A 21473-nucleotide genomic window follows, 5' to 3' on the forward strand; every position below is an offset into this window, starting at 1 on the left:
GATGAGCGCTGGAGGACTGACATTCTTCCCCTCTGTCACTTCTCTTTCATTCCACTTATCAAGCACTTGTTCAAATTTATCTTCATTTCTTTCTCCCTTCTTTTTATGTCTACCTGAATTTCATGCATTTCCCCTATACCTAAAAACCAACATGCTTTCTTTTTCTACCTGTTGTAACTCCACTCCCCCTTCTTTCCTGTGAACGAGTAAGCAGCTTCACTCTGGCAGTGCCTGTTGTCTCCTTTAGTTATTTATAGTATGTGTGTATTTCTGAAGAGGGCTCCTCGAAGAGCCATATCCATTTCTTGATAAATGAAATTCCTTGGCCCACTCTGAGGTCTTAACAATAGGACAACACAGACACTGAGCTTAAGCAACTCAGAACATTTAAACACACACATGCACACACACACACATATGCACCTGCTACACACCTCAACTATTTGTCTCCAGTCACATACAGATTTTATCCACGAATAGAGATTTCCTCTCTGCTCAAGGATGACAACATGCAGAGATATAAAATAGAGGAGATGACATCTGTGCTGGGCGTCAGTCCATGTGCTGTTACAGACGTGAAATGGAAACTCTCAAACCAAGGACACTCACAGGAACTAAAGACTCTCCAGAAATAAGATTTTAAATGTCCTCTAAAAACTTTAGTTGAGTATTTATTGTTAGTTATTTAGGTGCTGAAATTAGTTTGACGATCAATCAATGCGTCTGTTGAGAGAGAATTAATCAACAACAGATTTAGTAATTGATCATTTAAGTCATTCATCAAGCAAATATCTGGTTCCACCTTCTTCTCTCAGTCTGTGTAAAGTGGCTATGCTTAAGTTTAGGACTGTTGCTCGGAGGAAACAAGCAATTTGAAGACTTCACTTTGAGAAAAAGATGTTGTGATTATGACAGTTCACTATTTTCTGACATTTTACAGACCAACGATTCATCAAACTAATAAAATAAATTTACACAAAACCAACAGATTAATGAAAACAATCGTTAGTTAGCCCAAACTCAAGAAGTAGTCGATACTGTACGCTTTCAGGTGATATGCAACGACCGCGCTGCAAATGCACAACTCCAGTCCGCAGTTTTAGATGAGAGATTTTCTATTGGTTTAGATGGGCTGATTAACCTCAGCTATTTGTTGCAGTTATCATTTCCGTCCTGCATGCTGTTTGTTGGTTGTGTAGCTACTTGCTTTGTCCGAGCAATTGTTACCTCACTTACTGTGGTGTGGTGGAGTTGGATTTTAAGTTATTTGAGTTGGAATACCTCCGAACACGTTTGTCGAAATAATGGATGGCATTTTCCAACATCTTGTTTTTGAAGGGATTTTTATCCATTGTTGTATTGTTTAATCATTCTCATCACATTATCCTGAGATGCTTTCTTTGTCAGAGAGTTTTGGTTTCTGTCAGGAAAAGTAGCCCTGAGCTGGATTTGGTGGCTTGCTCAAGGACACTTCAGTGAGCTGGATATTCAGTTTAGTCATTTTGTCCAAGGCCAGAGTTTGCTGTTCTTTTAATGGGATGAAATAGAGCAGTCACTTAGGTGGCTGTATCGCCCTTGCTCCAAAAAACATTTATTTTATTTATTTATTTTTTGTAAAATTTTATTTGGGGTTGTTGAAATAATCTCAAAATCCCTTAAATCCTTTTGAAATCCTAACTTAAAAATGTTTGCGAGTGCAATTAATACATTCAACAGATACACAAATGCATGATAAATCAGACCCATCATCAAAAGTCATCACAGGCATCTGACGCATTACCTTTGGACAAATACATAAAAAGGGGGCTGATCCATGGCGCTTCCTTAGATTTTCATCACAGGGGACAGAAGCCACAGAAAAAATCAGTAAAGGGGGAAAAAAAACGTAAGGAAGAAAAGCGACAAAGAGGAGGAAACTGACAAATGTGTGAGTCGGGGGATGTCAGGAGGGGTGGGTGATGTGGATTAAATTGGAGCAGCCCCAGGCTTCTCTCCATTTTTGTCTGGTTAAAGGACAAAGTGTGAGGGGGGAAGTTAGTCCTTGTGTGTGTGTGTGTGTGTGTGCTGCATGTGTGTGTGTGTGTGCATAGATGAGGATGTATTATCTCGTGTGTATCTGTGTGTCAGTTGATAGAACCCCTGGTATTCTTGAAAGGCTCTTATTGACAGACTTAATGCCCTTATTGGACATGAGACACGTGGCTGACACACTCCCTCAAGTGTGTGTGTGTCCAAGCAAATGCTGAAAGTGTGTTCATCTATAAGCATTTATTAATGTGTGCGTGAGCCCCCTGTATCTGCGCTGTGTGAACCTGAATTGATTTCCACACCAGAAGTCTCCTCTCTCTGCTGGTTGAGTTTTGCCAACACAGGGTGTCCAGCTCCTGCAGTCAGGATGTCTGATAATACGCAACAGAAAAAAAAACATCATTTGACAAATGAAAAGTTTAAAAGCTTTGATTTCAGTGACTAATACAGCGGCTACCAAACTTTATTCATGTCAAATAACCTCGAAAATCTTTAGTTATTAGTGCCTCTGATTGTATCTTTGTAATGGTCTCTTGTTACAAAAGTTTCAACTTGCAAGTCATTTTTATCCGTTTACTCTGCTTTGGTGTTGAATTTGACGGCATGACATTGTTTTAATGACTCGCCTATTGCGCAAAGCTTATCAGCTAGCATTAATTGGAAAGCACTGGCTGCAGCGAAAGATGATTTCGATGTGTCCTCGAAACATCATTTTCAATAAATGAATTCCTGTTACTCTTTGATGCAAAGAGAACTGTGAAGCTTTGAATAAATCTGCTTCTCTGCTTTTTTTTTTTTTGCAGCTTCCTGGGGCTTTTGTTTTATTAAATCAAACCTGTAAGAGAAAAGGAGGCACATACATTTGACTGGCAGCAGACTGTGGAAAATGTTCTTCAGCCATCCACACATGAGCTGAATTTTTCTTGTAATTCAGTCGACATACTGTATATGCACAATGTAAGCATGGGAAATCAAAGTGAATAGATAACATTGTGTAATGTTGGTTGTAAAGGAAACCTAATTGTAAGGTGGATCAAGGTTAAGTTTCAAAGTCTGTGTTGAACTTCAGTTTGAAATTTCATGTCAGTCCAGAGGATTCATCCTCAGAGAAACATGAATATCTGAACCACATTCCTTGACAATCATCCAGTAGTAGTTAAGACTTTTCACTGAAAACCAAAAATGGTGGTGCTAAAGGAAAAGGCAAGGGCTCATCACAGTAGGTAAGGTTAACCCTCCGGGGGCCGTTAACATATCATGACGGTCCATACAATAGTACAGTCCACCCCTTGAACCACACCACTGAGGGTGAATTTAAATGTGTTTGTTCTGAACTCTCAGGGTTTATGTGCCACACAAAATGTCATCTGTCATAAAGCACGATGTGAAAAGAAGTCCTTTTAGAGTTAGAATAGATTGGTCAGCAGAACTGCTGTTCTTCCCTGCACCGAGGTCCTTATAACATCTTTATAATAATAATGAAATACTTCATTTGTTTATTCAGCACCTTTAACACCCAGTTAAAGATGCTCTACATGGAAAAAATAAACCTTAAAAAAATTCCTCAACAACTAAATTGGCCTTAGATAACTTTTGAGGTGTAACTTAAAAGATGTAGGGCTTGTGGGCAAATAAATCAAATTAATTTGCTGAATCCAAATTACTTTTAATGATGTGTAACATATCTGTATTGTGAAAAATTGGGTGTCTCCCGATTTCCAGATGCTCAGGCAGTCTAGTACTAAGTTTAACGGTGGCACGTACAGGAGGAACAGAGTGAAGCCACAGAACACGACTGAACACTGTGTGCACTCCTCTTTGTTCAGTCTGCACCCACCTGCCAGGTAACGCCAGTTAGCAACTGTCTGCTGAGATCAGCCGGAGCAGATGAACTAATGTGTGGCTCTATCTGTGCTGAAACTGATTATTAAAGTGGATGGATGCGCTCTGCTTAGTTGAAGAAATCCACAGCAGTGTGAGATAACCTACATTAAATATGTATAACACAGACAGCCTTGCAGGTTGGTTCAGGTCTTTTATTACTCTTGCCCTACTGTCTTGCACATTGAGTTCTAAGTAGCATGTTTCAGTCCTCTTTTAGTCTTGTTGCATTTTGCAAAAAAAAAAGCCGCTGACCATGTGAGCCTTGGATTCTCAGGCAGGAGGCTCACAGGCATGTCTTATGTGACAAATGTGGGGAAATCTTTTCTTCTTCCCCAACAAAGTCACTCAAAAAAGAGAGAGATTAAAAACCATTAACAATCTGCAGGATGTATGTCCTTATGTATGTATGGTCAGGCATTATTATTTACCTGAAGCAGCTGCAATCTCCACTGCTGCTGCATTTACTGATTCTGTGATGTTAAATAAATCTCTATCTCACATAGTCCCTCTTTCCCATTGACTCCTGTGTATCAGTCACACTCTTTCTCTTTATTTTCCCCTGTATAACTCTGGCTTTCTGTCTATCTTTTCATTGCCTCCTTTAATTCTTTTTCCCCTTCTCACCCTTTTTTCTTCCCCTTTGTGTGATGAAAAAGTGCAGTCATGGCGTTTCAGTCTCATATCAAATGCTCATATGCGTAAAGGGAGAGAGAGACAAAGATGCCAGCCAGTGTGTGTGTATGTGTGTGTGTGCGCGCCAGGAGAACATTGCATTGAAGCACAAGTGAACATCTGGCCTATGTACCAATGATTGGTTGGGGAAGTTCCTCAGGATATAACACTTGAAAATGTCTTGGCATGTTCACGACAACAGCAGTGCAGTTTGTTCAGCGTGTGTGTGTGTGTGTGCGTGTGTGTGTGTGTGTGTGTGTGTGTGTGTGTGTGTGTGTGTGTGTGTGTATTGGGAGCTTTTACTTCCCACCATTAGCTCCGAACCCTTTTTTTGAGCAGGCGGCTGATTCTTCCCTTGATTACTATTTAGACTTCCACTTGTTTACCGTGCGCCATCTCTCCTTTGTTTTATCTCTCCGTTTATACTTTCTGCTAGCTCGTTATTCCTCTTTCTCTGGAATCATTTTATTTTCTAGTTGATAACGGTGCTACTTAGGTTCAACAAGAGGTCAGAAGAAGTTTTTGTTCTACTTTCACCTCTGTTTTCTTTCTTTCTTTCCTCCGTAACCACCTCCTCTTTTTCTTTTCTTTTTATTCTCCTTTGTATTTTCATTCTTATTTCCATTCTTTCCAGTTTTTTCTCTGCTGTAAGTTTTGTGTGCTACTGATAGCACATTTGTCTGCTGTGTTCATGTGAGCCTGTAAAGGAGGTGGTGGCCCTGATCGGCGGCGTCCGCCCGGTGCAGGCGGCGGCGGGTGGCGGGCCGTGGAAGATGCGGCAGGGTTGTTAAAAGTGTTGTTAAGAGAGCGGCTGGCAGCTGTTCCTGACAGGTTGGGGATGGAAGGACAGATGGTGTTTGATTAGCGAACAGACCGCTGATGGAAGGAGAGATGGAGGGATGGTAGGAGGAATGAGGGAGGGGGGACGGATGTCGGTTAGAAGGGGGATAAAAAGAAGACGGAAGGATGGAGGGATGATTCTTGGACTTAAAGATGGATTAATGGATGAAAATACATAGTAAAAGGAAATGATATATGATCAGTGATAGATCAATAGATGTATAACCTTTTGACAAATGGAAGGACTGATGAAGGATAGATGGTTGGCTGATTTGGCCGAAACATTACATAACAGACAGGAATCAATTGAATGCAAAGAGAGATCGAAGAATGGATAGATAACAAAATGGATGGATGAGCTGGAGTGAAACAGAAGCATGACCTGATGGAGAAACAAAGATATGCAGAGCGTGCTGGGAGGAGGAAGTGAAAACGCTGTCGGGGCAGCTGTTCCAAATAACAATTAGCTTCATTCACCTGGGTGCCATCTTAAAGAACCGATGCAAGTGAACATGCAGCGCTGACTGATTAAAGTCTGTTCAACAAGATAACGGTGATCGTTGCAGCGAATGATGGTCCAATTCAATCAGTCAGTTGTTTGAATGATGTCTTAAAGTTAATGTGTTATAGTGACTCGTAATTAAAGCTGAATTTAGATTCGAACAGGTCAGTCTGAGGTCAGACGGGGCTCCCAAGTCCTATATTAGCTGCGTGAATGAATGATGTGCAAATGTGCTGATGAGACAGAAATGAAAACACTTGCGACTACAATATTTTCACAGACAACCATGGATCGGCTTCCACAGATAGAAGGATGGCTTAATTGACAATGCACACCTCCATGGTTGTCACTGTGTACTCAGGTACTCACAGACTCCACACTTTAGTTAACATTTCCTGTTACTCGAGATGAACTTGGAAAAATAGAGCAAAGTTATAGCCCATCTTTTCCAATTTCCTAATGCATCCTAAAATCAGAAAAAAAAAGACCACAAGAAAGAAGACATATGTGATGATTTCTTTGTTCCCAGAGTAAAGAATGCAGACCAACAAGCTGACCACTAAATTTTATCCTAAAAATGTAGTCGTTTTTTATTTTAAAAAAAAACTCTTTCTTTCAGACACATACACACACCACAGTTCACTGTAGCAGCAGTTAACACAGAGAAGAGAGTCAGAGCTAATAAAATTATGTTGAGGAGTGATTTTCTCCATAATAAACTCTCTCCCTACTCCATAATAACAGTGGCTATTACCCAAGATGTATCACTGTCATGCCATCTCTGCGGACAGTCAGCGAGCTTGTGTCTCTGTTAGTGCGTTTGTGCGTATGACTGGGTGATTGAGAATGAAACAATCAGCAGGCCAACACAAACACAGCTGTTTTATTGTTGCGCTGCTCAGATGTGCTTTCACAGGCAGACGGCGTGTGTGTGTGATCATATAGAGCAAAGAGTGACCCCACCTCCTGTTCAGCCCTCCTGTTCTAATGAAAAGCTTTGGCAGCGTAAGCTAATGCACAAGATACTGCTCACCCCCCCCCCCCCCCCCCCCCCCGTCTGTATATCTGTGTTTTTCATTCTTAAAGCTGAAATCTGCTACAGTTTTTCTTTTTTTTTATGTGTCTTTATGACATCCATCTGTGTTGTTGTGTGCTGCATCCCAGTAACAACAAGATTAAGCAACTTCCCAAGACCACACTAACTTATCATCCTTGCTGTAGTTTGAAAGTTCCATATATAATGTGTTAAAAATCTAACCTATTCATCAGACTTAGTTACCATTTAACTTTCCGTCATTATTCAGTCTGACCGTGCATTCATGTTGTCCTAACCAATCAGTAAAGTGACACATCCATCCCACTGATGTAGCTGGATGCAGCAGCAGTTGAAAGGAACAGTGTTTCACATTGATCACAAAGCTGTTATGGTTGTAAGAGTTTATAGTTTTGTAAAGTTAACTTGCAACAACTTGTACAGCTGCATTAATCTCATCCATGCTTGTTGACCACCCTCGTTGTTTTCCTGGCTCTGGCGCAAGAGAAGTGCAGTCCCTCTGTTAATCCCACCTAGACAGCAGCGCTGGGTTGGGATCACGGTTGGGCTGATAGTTTCTCCGGCTGGCAGTGAGCCCAACACCAGACCTATGTGCATCAATGGGGAAATAAAAGGAGACATGGATTCAGAAGTGTAAACATTTAGATTATGCTGTATTATCCTTTATTCCAAGTCTGGTCTCTAAAATTGACTTAAATTTCTTAACATGAATTGCAAGTTGATTAATTAACTGCAGTTATGAACAACATAAATTTACCTAATAAAAACTAACCCCTAGTATTTTGATTATTATCCATACCTTTAAGGCAATCATCGTCCTGCCAAACACTGTACGCTAAAAAAAATCAAAGGTAACAGTAGCTCTGTCTCAAAAAGGCCTTTTTGTAGAAGTCTATGCTTTTATTTTGTAAGGTGGGTAACTTCCTTTTTTTTGCTTTATTCCCCTTTGACTTCTTCATAGAGAAAACAATCTTCATAGAAGCTGGTTTATTACAGGAGGCATAACTTTATGGGATTATAAACTGCTTTACTATGTTATTATCAGCATCGTACTTCTGGCAGTAGCTGCATTATTACATGCAAATGCTGCCATATCATTGTTGGAATTTAATTTAAACATGAGCACAGCACAACTTGTAGCCATGTTTTATACACACCTTGTTTTTTCCCCTCATATTTTCGGTGTGTGTGTGTGTGAGAGAGAGAGATAGACAGCGAGGGAGAGAGGCAGAGACAGAGTGTGAGGACAGAGGAGAAAAAAGAGAGGCACATTGAGTGCTGGCACTTTATCTCATGCTGGTGATGCTGGTTGGCATTGTGTGATGCCAGTTAGTGTTTGGCGCCAACACACAGAGGGCATGGTGTGTGTTTGTGTGTGTTAGGGAGGTAAGTGGTGTGAGAGGAGGGTCGATGAAGTGAAAGCTATGAGAATGGAAGCAAAGAGGGGAGAGACTGGAGAGGTAAAAATGGGGAAGAGAAGAGAGTAATATCAGTGATAAAGGGCTGAGAGAGTATGAACAGAGAAGGGATGGAGGAGTGAGAGGGATAGTAGGGCAATGAGGGCAGACGGGCCTCGTCCCTGTGCCTTTGTGTGTGTCTGTACCTATGTCTTTTTGTGTGTGTGTGTGTGTGTGTGTGTATGTGTGTGTCTGTCCCTGTGTCTTTGTACTGGCTAATCTAGGCGTCAGCAGCTTTTTGAGGCTTTTGTGCTGACAATAATCACACAGCGCTCCTCTTTTCAATTCATCAGCAACAACAACAAGGGATCACATGTCCCCTATACAGAATCCAGAGAGAGAGAGAGAGAGACAGAGAGAGGGAGGGAGGGCATGGACAGAGTTAAAGTGGCCATCATGTTGCCTAGTTACTGCTTGGGTTGATGGTGATTTGGTGTGTGTGGGAAGGCACAGGCAAACGGTCAACGCCCTCTGCACCTCTGCTGGGCGCGAATAGAACAGAGAAAAGTACAATCACACACGTACAAACCAAACATCCCCTCCCCCTCCTTTTTTTTTTTTCAAAGAATAATTTATTTCATGTTGCAGTGTGATGGATAAACAATGAGTAAACCACTGGTCAAATCTGTAGCAAGCATTAATAATAATCATCATCATCAGAATAACATTAATAGGAATAATTATTTCAATTATAAATAACAGTATCAGAGTGATCAGAGTAATTATTACATCTATACAAGCTACAAATATCAGCATTTTGTTGTATGTATTTTTTTTCTGCTGTTAAAACCTTAAACACTTCACACATGACCTGGCTGGTGTAGCTGCCCCTCTTGGCCGCCCAGAGCAGAGAGAAATATCTAAAGAAATCGAATGTGTCAATGATGAAGGGGGTTAAAATTGAACATTTCTGAATGTATGAGATACAAACTTAAAACTAAGAACATCTGATTGTACCACAGTCAGCCATCTGAGTTTTTAAATGTGTTACAATCCTCAGTGCAAGTGTTTATTTTTAAAGTCCAATCAATACTTAAACTTAATTACAAATACTTAAATGATACTTCTTCATCTTTCTGATCAAAGAACCAGATGAAACTGGAATGAATGGAGAAATTAAACAAACACTTTTACCAAACTGCCCTGTGTAAATCAACATTACTTTAAAAAATAAAGTGAAAAACTGACATAAATGTGATTTTGAGATTCTGTGAAACATGACGTACAAATGAAGCATCTAACAGAAATTAAATAAAACACACACAATGACATGAAAATTTGTACAGCACCTGTCATGTCTTAAGCATTTATCCATTATCCTATATCAGTGCTATATTTTCCAAATATTATAATTAAAAAGCCAGAAGTGGTGGAGGCTGCCGTTGGCATTTTTATAGTGGTGTATATATTGGCTGATAACTGACACTTTGTTTTTGGTTATGTAGTCACCATTACATAGTTTGTCCACCAGAGAGCACTGACGTGTATTTTTCCTGTAAAACATCCTGCTCAGTACATATTTTGGTCATAAATCTCAGATAACAACACTTAAGGGCTCCTTGTCGTGCAGAAAGTGTACTGTAAACAGACAGGTGTGTAGGAGATAAAGCAGTGGTTCAAAACAAAAAAGTCAAATACTTTTCAGTCAAGCAACCTTCAGAAGGTCTTAAACATATCTACTGAATTCCCCATAAGTGCTGACAGTGTGTGAGAGCATCTGCCTCAAAAATCCAGTGTTGGTCAGGCTCTTGTAATTAAATAAAATCAGTGCAGTAAATGAGAAAACATGGATGAGGACAATGGGTCTCTCCATAATCTGGTTTTCAACAGTTTACAATAATATGTTCATCAAGTTTGTCTCAGATGTGGATAAACCTTTTTTTTCTTAAACAGTATTTTGTCATCGACGCTCTGGGTGCCTGAATGCAACATGAGCCAAAAGGGGCAGCGAGGGAGGGGCAGGGAGAGCCACACAGTCAAGACAAACAACCAGTAAGTCTCAGTACAGTAAGAAGAGGAAGAAGTAAAAAGAGGAGGGAAATGAAGGGAAATAAACTAAGTTTGTTTTTTGCCCAGTTTGTCTGGGATTGGGATTGCTACTGTGCTTTTCTGTTCAAGAGGTGTGTGTGTGTGTGTGTGTGTGTGTGTGTGTGTGTGTGTGTGTGTGTGTGTGTGTGTGTGTGCCTGTATAAGTGACTGAGAAGCTGTAAGCTCATACAAAGGAGAAAAATTACAGAAACATCACTTTTTTTTCCAAAATGTCCATGTAACTTAAAAACATCCACAATAAAAAGATTTCTATATATTATCATCTTTCTTTTTAGTTCACTCCTGATCCCAAATCTTGGGCTGAAGATTGATCCATAATCCTCCTCATCCCTGAAGGAGGATGAAGAGCGAGCTTGGACGAGATGGAGGAGAAAGAGGAGATCGGGTTTTTGGCAAGGAGGAGCTTTTCTGTAAGTGCAAGGAGGTTCAATTTTCACTGTTTTGCTTTTAATTTATAAAAGTCTCAACACACTTTGTTAATTTGAGTATCGTATGACTCACGAGTTTCAGCCCTCTACCTCAGTGAAGAGGAATATTTTTTCTTTATAAAACATCTTGAGGGCACGTTTGTCTTTAAAAGATGGGCTAACCAAAAACAACCACCAACAAACCTCTCCAGAAGCCTCCAAGTAGAAGAACTTCAAGTCTCTGCATCGTGTTATGAAAGTCAAACTCCTTCAAATGTATTTCACTGAAGACCTTAACCTAGTCTAACTGTGCGCCTTCAGAGGCCTTTTCTTAAAGTCTTCTCACAGTTCTTGGAGGTTTGTCTTGCTTGCCGTGTTTCCTCCCTCGCCCTAGTCAGTCGTGGAGGAGTTCTTGTAGACAGTTGGGGGATTTGAAAACCTCAGGAACCTCGCTGTCGAGTTTGCAGATCACCTTGTAGATGGCCTTCTTCCAGGACGGGTCTGCGTCTTTGCCAGCCACGATGGCATTGAAGAACTCACGAAGAGTCACCTGGGCCACCTCCAGAAATCGATCTGGAACCTGAAGTGGATAAGAGGGAGAAAGAGGGAGAAAGAAAAAGGAAATCATGAGTCATCATGTGTCTGTTTGATTGGTTGAACTGAAGAGGAACCTCTCCTCACTCGCCTTCTTCTTTCTTGTCCTAAATTTAGATTTACAACACAGTATTCTTCACCATAAAAAAGTTCAATATACAGAGCAGTTTTACTTCTGTATGAGCAAAATGGAGTACATTACATAAACTGTCATGAGCACTGTCAGGTCCAACACACAGTGTTTGGTGTGGAGACCTGGCTCGCAGTTGGTGTTCCGGTTCATCTCAAAGGTGTCGGATCATGTCAGGGCTCTGTGCAGGCCAGTCAAGTTCTTCCACACCAAACGGGGAAAACCATTTTTCTTTTACTCCGTGTAATTTGTGTGAAGTGGCACTGTTGTACTGAAAAAGGAACTCCCCCAACCTGTTGCTACAAAGTTGGAAATATCATTAAGATTTACAGCTTAACTGGAAATGACCCAAACCATAAAGCTCTACAACAAAGGTAAACACAGTTTTTCAGTCAGCAGCCACAGCCATCAAAAGTCCCTTAGAGACATCCAACTGTCCAAAATTATCATTGCAAAGCAAAAATAATCTGTAAGAATAAAAAATGTTGAAGAACAAGTACTCGGATACAGAGGGTTTGCTTTTAGAAAAGTGATTGTGTGACTGAACTGGATCTGAATCAGGGTAAGTGTGCGTGTGTTTCAGGTGTCCATATATTTCTATTTCTGTAACAAGTTCTTGTTCAGCGGTGAACTTCCCCTAAATGTACTTCCCCTTTCTTAACAGCCCCCAGCTGTGTGTGTGAACACACACACTCACACATAATGACAGATGACACACTCAGTCCTTGACAATGGCAGGTGGACAGTTGTCTGTGATCTGTCACTGTTTGTGTGTGTGTGTGGGTGTGTGACAGAGTTTAAACAAGAACGAAGGGATTGCAGGGGTCCAATTGTCCTTTCCACAAGTAGGCATAAATATACTGTCATCACAAGGCTTTGTGTGTGTGTGTGTGTGTGTGTGTGTGTGTGTGTGTGTGTGTGTGTGTGTGTGTGTTGGGAGGGGTTTAATGCTGCGTATGTGCTCATAGCAGTGTTTGACAGCAAAACAATGGCGCACACACACACACTTTTGAGTCTTTTTTCTACCCTTTCTCCCGGGGGCAAGATCATACAAAGACACTAAACAACCTGACGAGGGTTCTCCACCCCCCACCCCCCTTTATTCTTCTTCTTTGTCTCTTTTTCTGCGTGCAGATGCAAACATAAACATACACACACACACACAAGGCTGACTCTTCCAGATGAGTACATGCTCCTTTACACACCAACAAACTCACACACGTGTAGAGGACAGCAGAGTGCCATCTGGGTGTAACCCCGTCACGCGTGGCAGGACATGCCAAGGTTAGACGCCACCAGAACGGATGAATCACCCTCCACATACACACACACACACTCACACTCACACACACACACTCACACATAAAAACACACACACACACACCCTAAATGATTCCCTGGACTCTCGTATACTCTGTCTACCCTCACCTACCCTCTCGCTCTTTTTAGCTGGCCCCTTGAGACCACAGTTATTTCAATGAAGCCCTCTGTCACTGTCTTGGTGTAGACACTACTGTACGCACACACACACACACACACACACACACACACACACATACATATACACACACATACTCTTTACTTAATTGCAACTTTGGTCTTGATTTTGTATTTTGTATTTTCTGTGGCCATCATCTCAGTTCTGATAATGTCGTACTCTCGAATGAGATCTAGGAACGTGGTAACTGCTCTTCAATGAAGTCCAACAGGGCAAGAAACCAACAGTCAGACAATCAGACGCCAATAGTTTTGCCAGACCAACTAACTGCTTTATTTACAGGTGATACCAAAAGTAGGTACTTTCAAAATGTTCGTGATTATCCCTCATTGCACACGAATTTGTGTCTGCACAACTCCAGTAAGATTGTTAGATCAAGGTTGAACCAGGAACTCACCAGAAAATAGTGATGGATATTTATAATGAACAGCATTTTGACTAGCTAGTTGTGTCTCTTATCTGGTCTGCCTTTTCACTGATGCAACAATTAACATGGTGAACACAATCAGAACTACAAAAATAAGACATGGTTGCAATGAATGGAATCTTCCCTTTTTACTAAAAAGAAAAATTGAAATGAGGCTTAATCACTAAATCTCAGCAGGTGCCAAAACATTTATGCAATTTTAAAAGGCTAAAACTCATTGTTTTATCTCTGAAAAAATTTAAGAAGCCCCAAAGACAAGCTGCTGTTTTTAATAGCTGCTGTGAAACTGCCCACTGGGACAAATAAAAGTTGAAACCTGAGCTTGATCTTGAAGATGAATGTGCCTTTGAGGCGACCTCTCCCTCTTGGATTACATCCCTTCATCCCTTAGTTGTTCAAATTTACTCTTATCTTAAAAAAAGACAAAACTTCTCTTTTTAATGTCTCCCCTGGACAATTTTTCTTAATTTTTTTTCCCCCTCAAGATCTCTGACCTCTTTACTTAGGGTGATGTTCACATGTGAGCTTCTGTTTATACATTCATTCTGATGAGGCGCATCAAGGAAACACCCAGATGCTGTGAATGAATATTACCCTTAATCAAACACCTCAACTTTTGCAATTGCAAAGTCAAAAACCAACATGCACAGTGGGACAATAAGAGATTGAGTGGCCTTGACCTAGAAAGGTCCAGGTCTTGTCTTTTTGTTGTAACACTGGTTCTACCATGTTCAGTATGATGATTGGTGTGTTTTTAAAATGTTTCAGGGTGGAGTGCGTCATCATTACAGTAGGGAGAGGAGTCAGAGTGCTGAAACAAGACTACGACGTGGAGAGTAAAGGACACCGCTGATTCACAGAGAGGTACGGAAACACAAGCAGAAAGAATGAAATGAACCAGGGAGGATATTGAGTGTCCGGTTTGGGTATCAGCTCAACTGGACAACACACAAACACACACACACACAGACACACACTTGGGTCCAGATGCCCAGATTTGTCTGGCCATCGTAAATCAGTCCAATAAAGAGATCTAAATTAGGCCATCATCAATACAGATGGGCCTGTTTCCCCTGTGCGTGTGCATGCGCGTGCGTGCGTGTGTGTGTGTGATTTAGCCCTGGCTCGGATCTCGATATGATGTCTAGTTGCCAGGAGAGAGAGAGCGAGTGAGGAATGAGGAAAGTAGGAAAGAGAAAAAAAGATAAAGAGGAAGAAAGACACTTCGTTCCCAGTAAACATAATTCGCATGATTGCTCTGGTTTGGTGGGTAAATATTGGATGAAGGGAGGCTCAATTACTCTCTCTTCACACACACACACACACACACACACACACACACACACACACACACACACACACACAGACTCACACAGATGCACGCTGTCACACACACACACACACGCACGCACGCACGCACGCAGAAGGACAAGAGCCTGTAAATCTCTAAATCACTGCCCAACAAAGAGGCCTACAGGGACACTATCCCTCCCTCCCTCCCTCCCTCCCTCTTTTATTCCTTGTCTCCTTCCTCTCATTCTCTCCCTTCGTCCTCCTCCTTATTGGCTCCTCTGTTCCTCATCTCTGCTTGGAAATTTATTTTCTTATTTATTTTTTATCTTGTGATAAATCATAAGCTCATGTAACCGTTTATCTTTCATCACACACACAACCTCGTGGTGTACTTTGACATGTTTGAAGTGAGAAGTGCTGACGGAAACATTTGCTGCCTTCAAGAAAAGTCACCTGCATTAATGCCACTTCAGCTCTTTTGTTTGTTTTTTTCTTGCTTTTCCCATTGCAGTTACTGCTTGTCCTCAGTCATTTTCCACTGTTTCGTATGCTATTGTCATTTGCATTTTCTGATTTATCAATCTTTACCCTTTAGTTTCACTGTCTCAGTTGCATTTTAGCAATGTCGTTGCCTCTCTTTAAGGTTTACAATGGGTTGTCAAAACAGGAAGTTTCTTGTGAACAAGTCTTATGAACAAATACTATATGGATTCATAAATATAAACATTCATTGCATTGCTCTATCTTACGTGGTGTAACTCAGTGTAGTTTTGCTCTTTCCCAGTTATTATACACTACAACAGCAGATGCTTGTTTGCAATAAACAGAGAGATGATAGCATTCTTAGCATGAGCAGTAATAACAAAAACGAGCGCCACCTGCAGAAACTCAAACCATCACTTGAAAACCTGAAGTGCAGAAACAGCACAGCAATAAGCTCATAGCAACAGTGACGTCTACTTTGCTAATTTTATCATTTTTTACAGTGCAGGCCATGAGCACAAAAGGGCAGTGTTGTACTAAAAACTATTTTTAGAATAATAGAGAGCCCTTTAGAAGTAGGTTACTTCTTTATAGATGCAATGTCTCATTTTAACACATTTAAAATAAAGAAACTTAACATAGATTCCACATAGTTACACACAGACAGAACATCAACACAGACAGCGTCAAGAGTATCCTCACTTTGTCCACAACAGTGTAACTCCTTCCTGTCCCTCTGTGTCCTGCCCTCCTCTCTTCTGAATATAAGCCCCTCCTCTTTCTGCGTCTCCCCTCCATCAAAAAAGATTTATTCTTTTCCTCCTCATGCCGTCACCATGAGACTGATGCAGACGTCTGGGCTGTGTGTGTGTTTGCGTGTCCTCAGTTGACTTTACCTATTCACCTCTCCATACGTCTTCCCACCTGCCTATCTCTCCTTTACTTTTCCATCCTCACTTACTGCCTTGCACAAAAGGGAAAACACACACACACACACACACACACACACACACACACACACACACACACACACATACACATAGGGCTCTTAAGAAATCACTGCACAAACACCATATGTTTCATTCTCAAGGTGTACAAACAGAAATAAACTGTGTGTGTGTGTGTGTGTGTGTGTGTGTGGGTGTGGGTGTGGGTGTGTGTGTGTGTTCTTTTTTTCTTTTCTATCTACCTTCCTCCCTCAATGACACTATTTACTTCAGTGTGTGTACACATGCTCAGCTTTGTTTAGGCAGTTAAGTGTTTTTTTTTTTTTTTTTTTTAAAGTTCATGTTTATTTGCATCATTTCATCATTGATCATTTTTTCAGCTCACTTGTACTTTTCAGACGACCCCTCACTCACTCCATTTTGTTGCCATTCATTTGCTCTGTGGCCTTGAGCTCCACTTTACTGTTGGTCAGTGGAGTATTTTTCTATCACTGAGACAATACTGGAACTCTTTCATCTGCTGCTCCTTCTGTGTGTGTGTGTGTGTGTGTGTGTGTGTGTGTGTGTGTGTGTGTGTGTGTGTGCGTGTGCGCGTGTGCGTGTGCGTGCGCAAGAGAGAGACTGAGTGGACATATCATTTTTGTGCCAACACATGAGCATCTGCTTCCTTTTTCCTCCTCTTCTCTCTCACTCACTCTCCTGCTTTCCCTGCTATCAAGCGTGGCTTTAGTCACACACACCCTGGCAGGAAAATACAAACACACATACACACACACACACACACACACACACACACACACACACACATACACACACCAGAATGGCGTGTCCTTTCACTCTTTCTCTCCCCTCTCTTCTCCTTTCATCCTCTCTCCTTCAAGTAGTAATTCATGAAAATTCATAGTATGACAAATTAATTTTGCCTTTTTGTATTATTGTATTGAGATTCAATTTTGGCTTAACAGTCCCACAAAGATCCCTCAGCCTCCCTAAAATGCATGACAGTATTTTATACCCAGTGCTACCTCTAGCTTAGCTTTAGGTATTCAGTTTAAACGGAGACAAACATTAAGGAAGTTAGGGAAACACTCTGATTGCTTTGGAGGTTTGTAGAAAAATATTCTTAAATTTTTCCCCTTGTCTGTATCTGAAATCCTCTTTTCCCATTTCAATCTCTATTTATCTGGGGAAAGTGGACTGAGCATGCTTTTCTAGTTGCATCCAGTCTCTCTGTAAACACTGATTCATGCATTTGAAGGACACTCCTTTATTTGTGTCCAAAACATTGTATTCTGGTTTGATAGTCTGAGGGTGCACACCTCTTCTGCATAAAGGCGTGTTCTCCTCCTTTACCTTGTAAGCTCCTGACGCACCTGCACACGTAACCACTCCTTCTACCGTGCATACTTGCTGACTGTCTATAACTGTCCCCCTCTAGCGAAATCTAACATGGAATGGCTTTTAATGTGAAGTTGTGCAGCTGTAAATCTGATAAAACCACAAGCTGCTGCTTCTGGTTCAGTAGTAGGGGCTTTAGACTTGGAGTCAATTCAGATTTTGGTTGAGTCAGAAAAAGAAGGACATTAGACTTGCAAGAAAATGTAAGAGGCTGCATTGGTGGGGGCGTGTTGCTTCATGTACAGTGGAGTCCAGTTTCAGTACAGTTGATAACTTTATAATAAAAACAGAATATATATACAGCATTCATGTTACAAGTAGGGTTTTCTTCTTCTTCTGTTAGACTTGAAAAGCAAAGTCCCATGTTTTGATCTCGGACTTGGTCTCACTTTTGTGAAAAAAATCCACTTGTTTTCATTCAGAGACTTCTAAAGCAAATTTAAGGCTTGTCACTGGGACTTGCCGTCTATGACTTAAGATGACACTCATTTGTTTAGGGAAGATGTGGAAATATTCCTTTGCATTTGTCATTTCTCCAGCCAGTCAGGGAATTCAGTTCTGTTGCTCTACGTCCCTGCTGCATCATACATTCTGCACATAAATAGCACTGACAACAACCTGCTGGTTAGGTGCTCTTTGACACAGTCACCCATATTTGCACCAGGCACATAGCTGCCATTCCCAAGTGAAGCAGGAAATGGAAAGCACTGGAAGACAAAGTTAAAAAAATAAATAAAACACCTCATAGCTTTTTAGAAAAATAATCAGTTTGATGGCAGGTAAATCCTTCTCATCCCTATTTCAACAATATTCTGACCTCAGGGTCACAAGTTTCTTGTAGCTGCCACGTAAAGTGTGAAATTGAAGGTAAAAGTGGAGACTGGAGGTTCCTCCAGGACATCAGCAATATGTTTCCTTTCTCTGCTGCTCTTTTGTCAATCAGTCACTGATCTCACTATCACCAGGACAATGGCTATGAAGTTTCTCTTTGTTCAGACTGCATGTGACTGAGAGGAAGGGTCTGCGTCCTGAGATTGCGTCTGTGTGTGCGTGTGTGTGTGTGTGTGTGTGTGTTTGTCTCTCTCTTCTCACTATCTCATGAGTGTGTGCATCTTCTATTTGTGTGCAGCTGTTGTGTGTGTCTTCGTGTCTCTGCATGCTGCCATTTGTGTGTCTGTTCATACACGTGCTGTGCTTCCTTGGAATGGTGTGTGTGTTCTTTGCTTCCTTGTGCGCGTGTGTGTGTGCATGTGTATGTGTGTGTCATCCATAGAGGACAATAGCCTGGGTCATCTGACTGAGAGGCTGCAGACCACTAGTATCACATGACAGAGGCTGAAGGCCACGTCTTTGTTACCAGGCCTATTGTTAAAGCTAAGGAGACAGCTGGGGCAGGGGAAGGGAATCACTGCATGCACAACACACACACACACACACACACACACACACACACACACACACAGATTCACACAGATATAGAGGAAGACCATACAAATACACACACGCACGCACACACACATACATTGCCCCCTCGTGACTCCAATCAGGCTCAGTGACAAAGATGATGCCTTCTTCTTCTCAACTGGAATACTAAGACACACACACACACACACACACACACACACACACACACACACACACACACACACACACACACACACTGCAGCTATAATTATAGTGACAGAAACTGGCAGGTGGCATTGTCTGTACCATACCACTTTCTGTCAACCAACAGCAGAGAGAAAGAGACAGTGAGGAGGACTTGAGTTACTTAGTCCTCATACTTGCTTAATGACACTGACAGCAGCAAAGAGTGTGCTTTCACATGAAGTGTGTGTGTGTGTGTGTGTGTGTGTGTGTGTGTGTGTGTGTGTGTGTGTGTGTGTGTGTGTGTGTGTATTAAACCATGTTTCCGCAAAATATATTTTTATAATTGGCTTTAGCAAATAGTTTTGTAGGAAATGAAATAATCAACAGCTCGGTTAAATATTGAAAAAGATAACTCCAAAGATAAAGCACAAAATGATGTTTTCACTCTTCTGACCTGTTCTTAGTCTTTAGCGCTTCAGTACTCTACAGCTAACGATATGTTGCATGATCCAAATCCCAGTGTCCTGTGTCAAAATTTGAAGCTTTGCACACCAATCCACCCACCCTGACCTACAAGACAAGGTCACATTTAACTTTGGTCCAGCAGATGTGAAGCAGTTTTTCTTAATTTTTTTTTATTCATAATTACTGCAGACGTCATCAGATCTACACAGATTGTTGATGGGAATCCCCCAGTCTGAAAGGATTCCCGAAGATAGCTGAGTTATTTCTATTTTGTATTTGAATAGAGGCTTTTGGTGTCCCATGACAGTCTAAAATTCAGTGTCAGATGTGTTGGTTCCCCGTTAAGATATTTCATCATTAAATATTTAATTTTCAGAATTCCTTGGCATAGAAAATAGTTGTTTTTTAGCAACTGAAACCTTGTGTAAAGTATCATCAATTAGTAGCTTGGTTCCAGCAATGTCTCTAGTGGTAAAAGCCTTGTAAAACTATCATCACATGAACCCTAGTGTGTAAGACCTAAGTGCCAAACGCTCTATGCTTAAAATGACACATCAGAGTTGAGAAAAAGGGAGGAGAGGAAAAGAAAGCAGGATAGGTATAGTGTTTGAATTTCACCGGCTCTCTAAAGGCTGATCCGTTTCTCCGAGTGTGTGTGCGCCTTCTGGGTACGTTACAAATAGAAGACAAGAAAGTTTAGGTCAACAGAAGGATGGAGTAAACGTAAGGGGGAAAAATATAAATGTAAGGCTAATGGATTGACACAGATGAAGCTTTAATATTACAGTGTGTTGATTCACTGAAACATCACTGTTCACAATAAAAAAAAAATAAACCAATGAACCCAAACTTAAGCACCAAGGCATTGATTTAAAGCTGTAGAGCATTTTGTATTTGTAGAGAGAATCTGATAGAAAACCCACGATTCCTGAGAGTTGCGCTCTGTCCCTTTTTCAGTGGAATCGTATGAAGAGGAAGCGGAAAAGATGAGTGAATAGATGAATAAGGGGAGAGGAAGGATAACAAAGAATCTAAAACGGCGGAGAAAGACATGAGAACTTCAGCCTTTCATGAAGTGCACAGCTTATGAAATAAGATAGCCCTGAAATGTGAGTGTGTGACCACTCGGCCTCCAAGTGTGTGTGTGTGTGTTTGTGCCGTTCAAGTCAAAGGGCAGATTTCGATGGCAACCACACCTACACTTCAAGGGAAGGTATCTCTGCTCTTTCAGATGAACACAAATGAGTATCTGTGTGTGTGTGTGTGTGTGTGTGTGTGTGTGTGTGTGTGTGTGTGTGTGTGTGTGTGTGTGTGAGAGAGTGAGGCGCAGCTGTGCTGTCGTTTGGTGCTGACAGAGCCAGTGAGGATCCTTGAACTGGAAAGATGAGAACGTCCTCTAGAAGGCTTCATAAAACCGTCTCATTGTCCCTCCTCACACACACACACATACACACACACAACTATGACAACTTCATCCCTTTACAAGACTTCAGGCCTCTATTCTTTGCTTCACATTTACTTTGTTTGTGTGTGTGTGTGTTTGGTGGAGATTTTGCGCATGTGCTCTGGCATGTCTAAGTCACCAAAGTGTAGGTGTACTTCAAATATCATACCAAAACTTTAACACACACACACACTCAGGCAAGTTAAGAGTGCCTTGCCCAGTGCTGCTGGCAGACTTAACCAACGACTCATCAATCAGTTTTCAATATAAAAAAAGAAAGAGGAAACGTTCCTCTTCCTCTTGGCAGAAGG

The 21473-nt window shown here is 41.2% G+C and overlaps 1 protein-coding gene across 2 annotated transcripts in view; it reads right to left on the reverse strand.

Moving 5' to 3' along the window:
* Nucleotides 1-7348: 7348 nt before the first annotated feature.
* LOC111665381 (prospero homeobox protein 1-like) overlaps nt 7349-21473 on the reverse strand; it is a 39395-nt gene continuing 25270 nt past the window's right edge. For both annotated transcript variants that reach the window (XM_023420370.2, XM_023420369.2), the window contains one exon: nt 7349-11473. In XM_023420370.2, coding sequence (XP_023276138.1) covers nt 11288-11473 — 186 coding nt within the window. In that variant the 3' untranslated portion in view covers nt 7349-11287. The remainder of the gene's footprint in view (nt 11474-21473) is intronic.

The sequence above is a fragment of the Seriola lalandi genome, unplaced genomic scaffold (genome assembly GCF_002814215.2).
Source record: "Seriola lalandi dorsalis isolate HSWRI2012SDOR001 ecotype SW California unplaced genomic scaffold, Sedor1 jcf7180002054630, whole genome shotgun sequence".
Taxonomy (NCBI): Eukaryota; Metazoa; Chordata; class Actinopteri; order Carangiformes; family Carangidae; genus Seriola; species Seriola lalandi.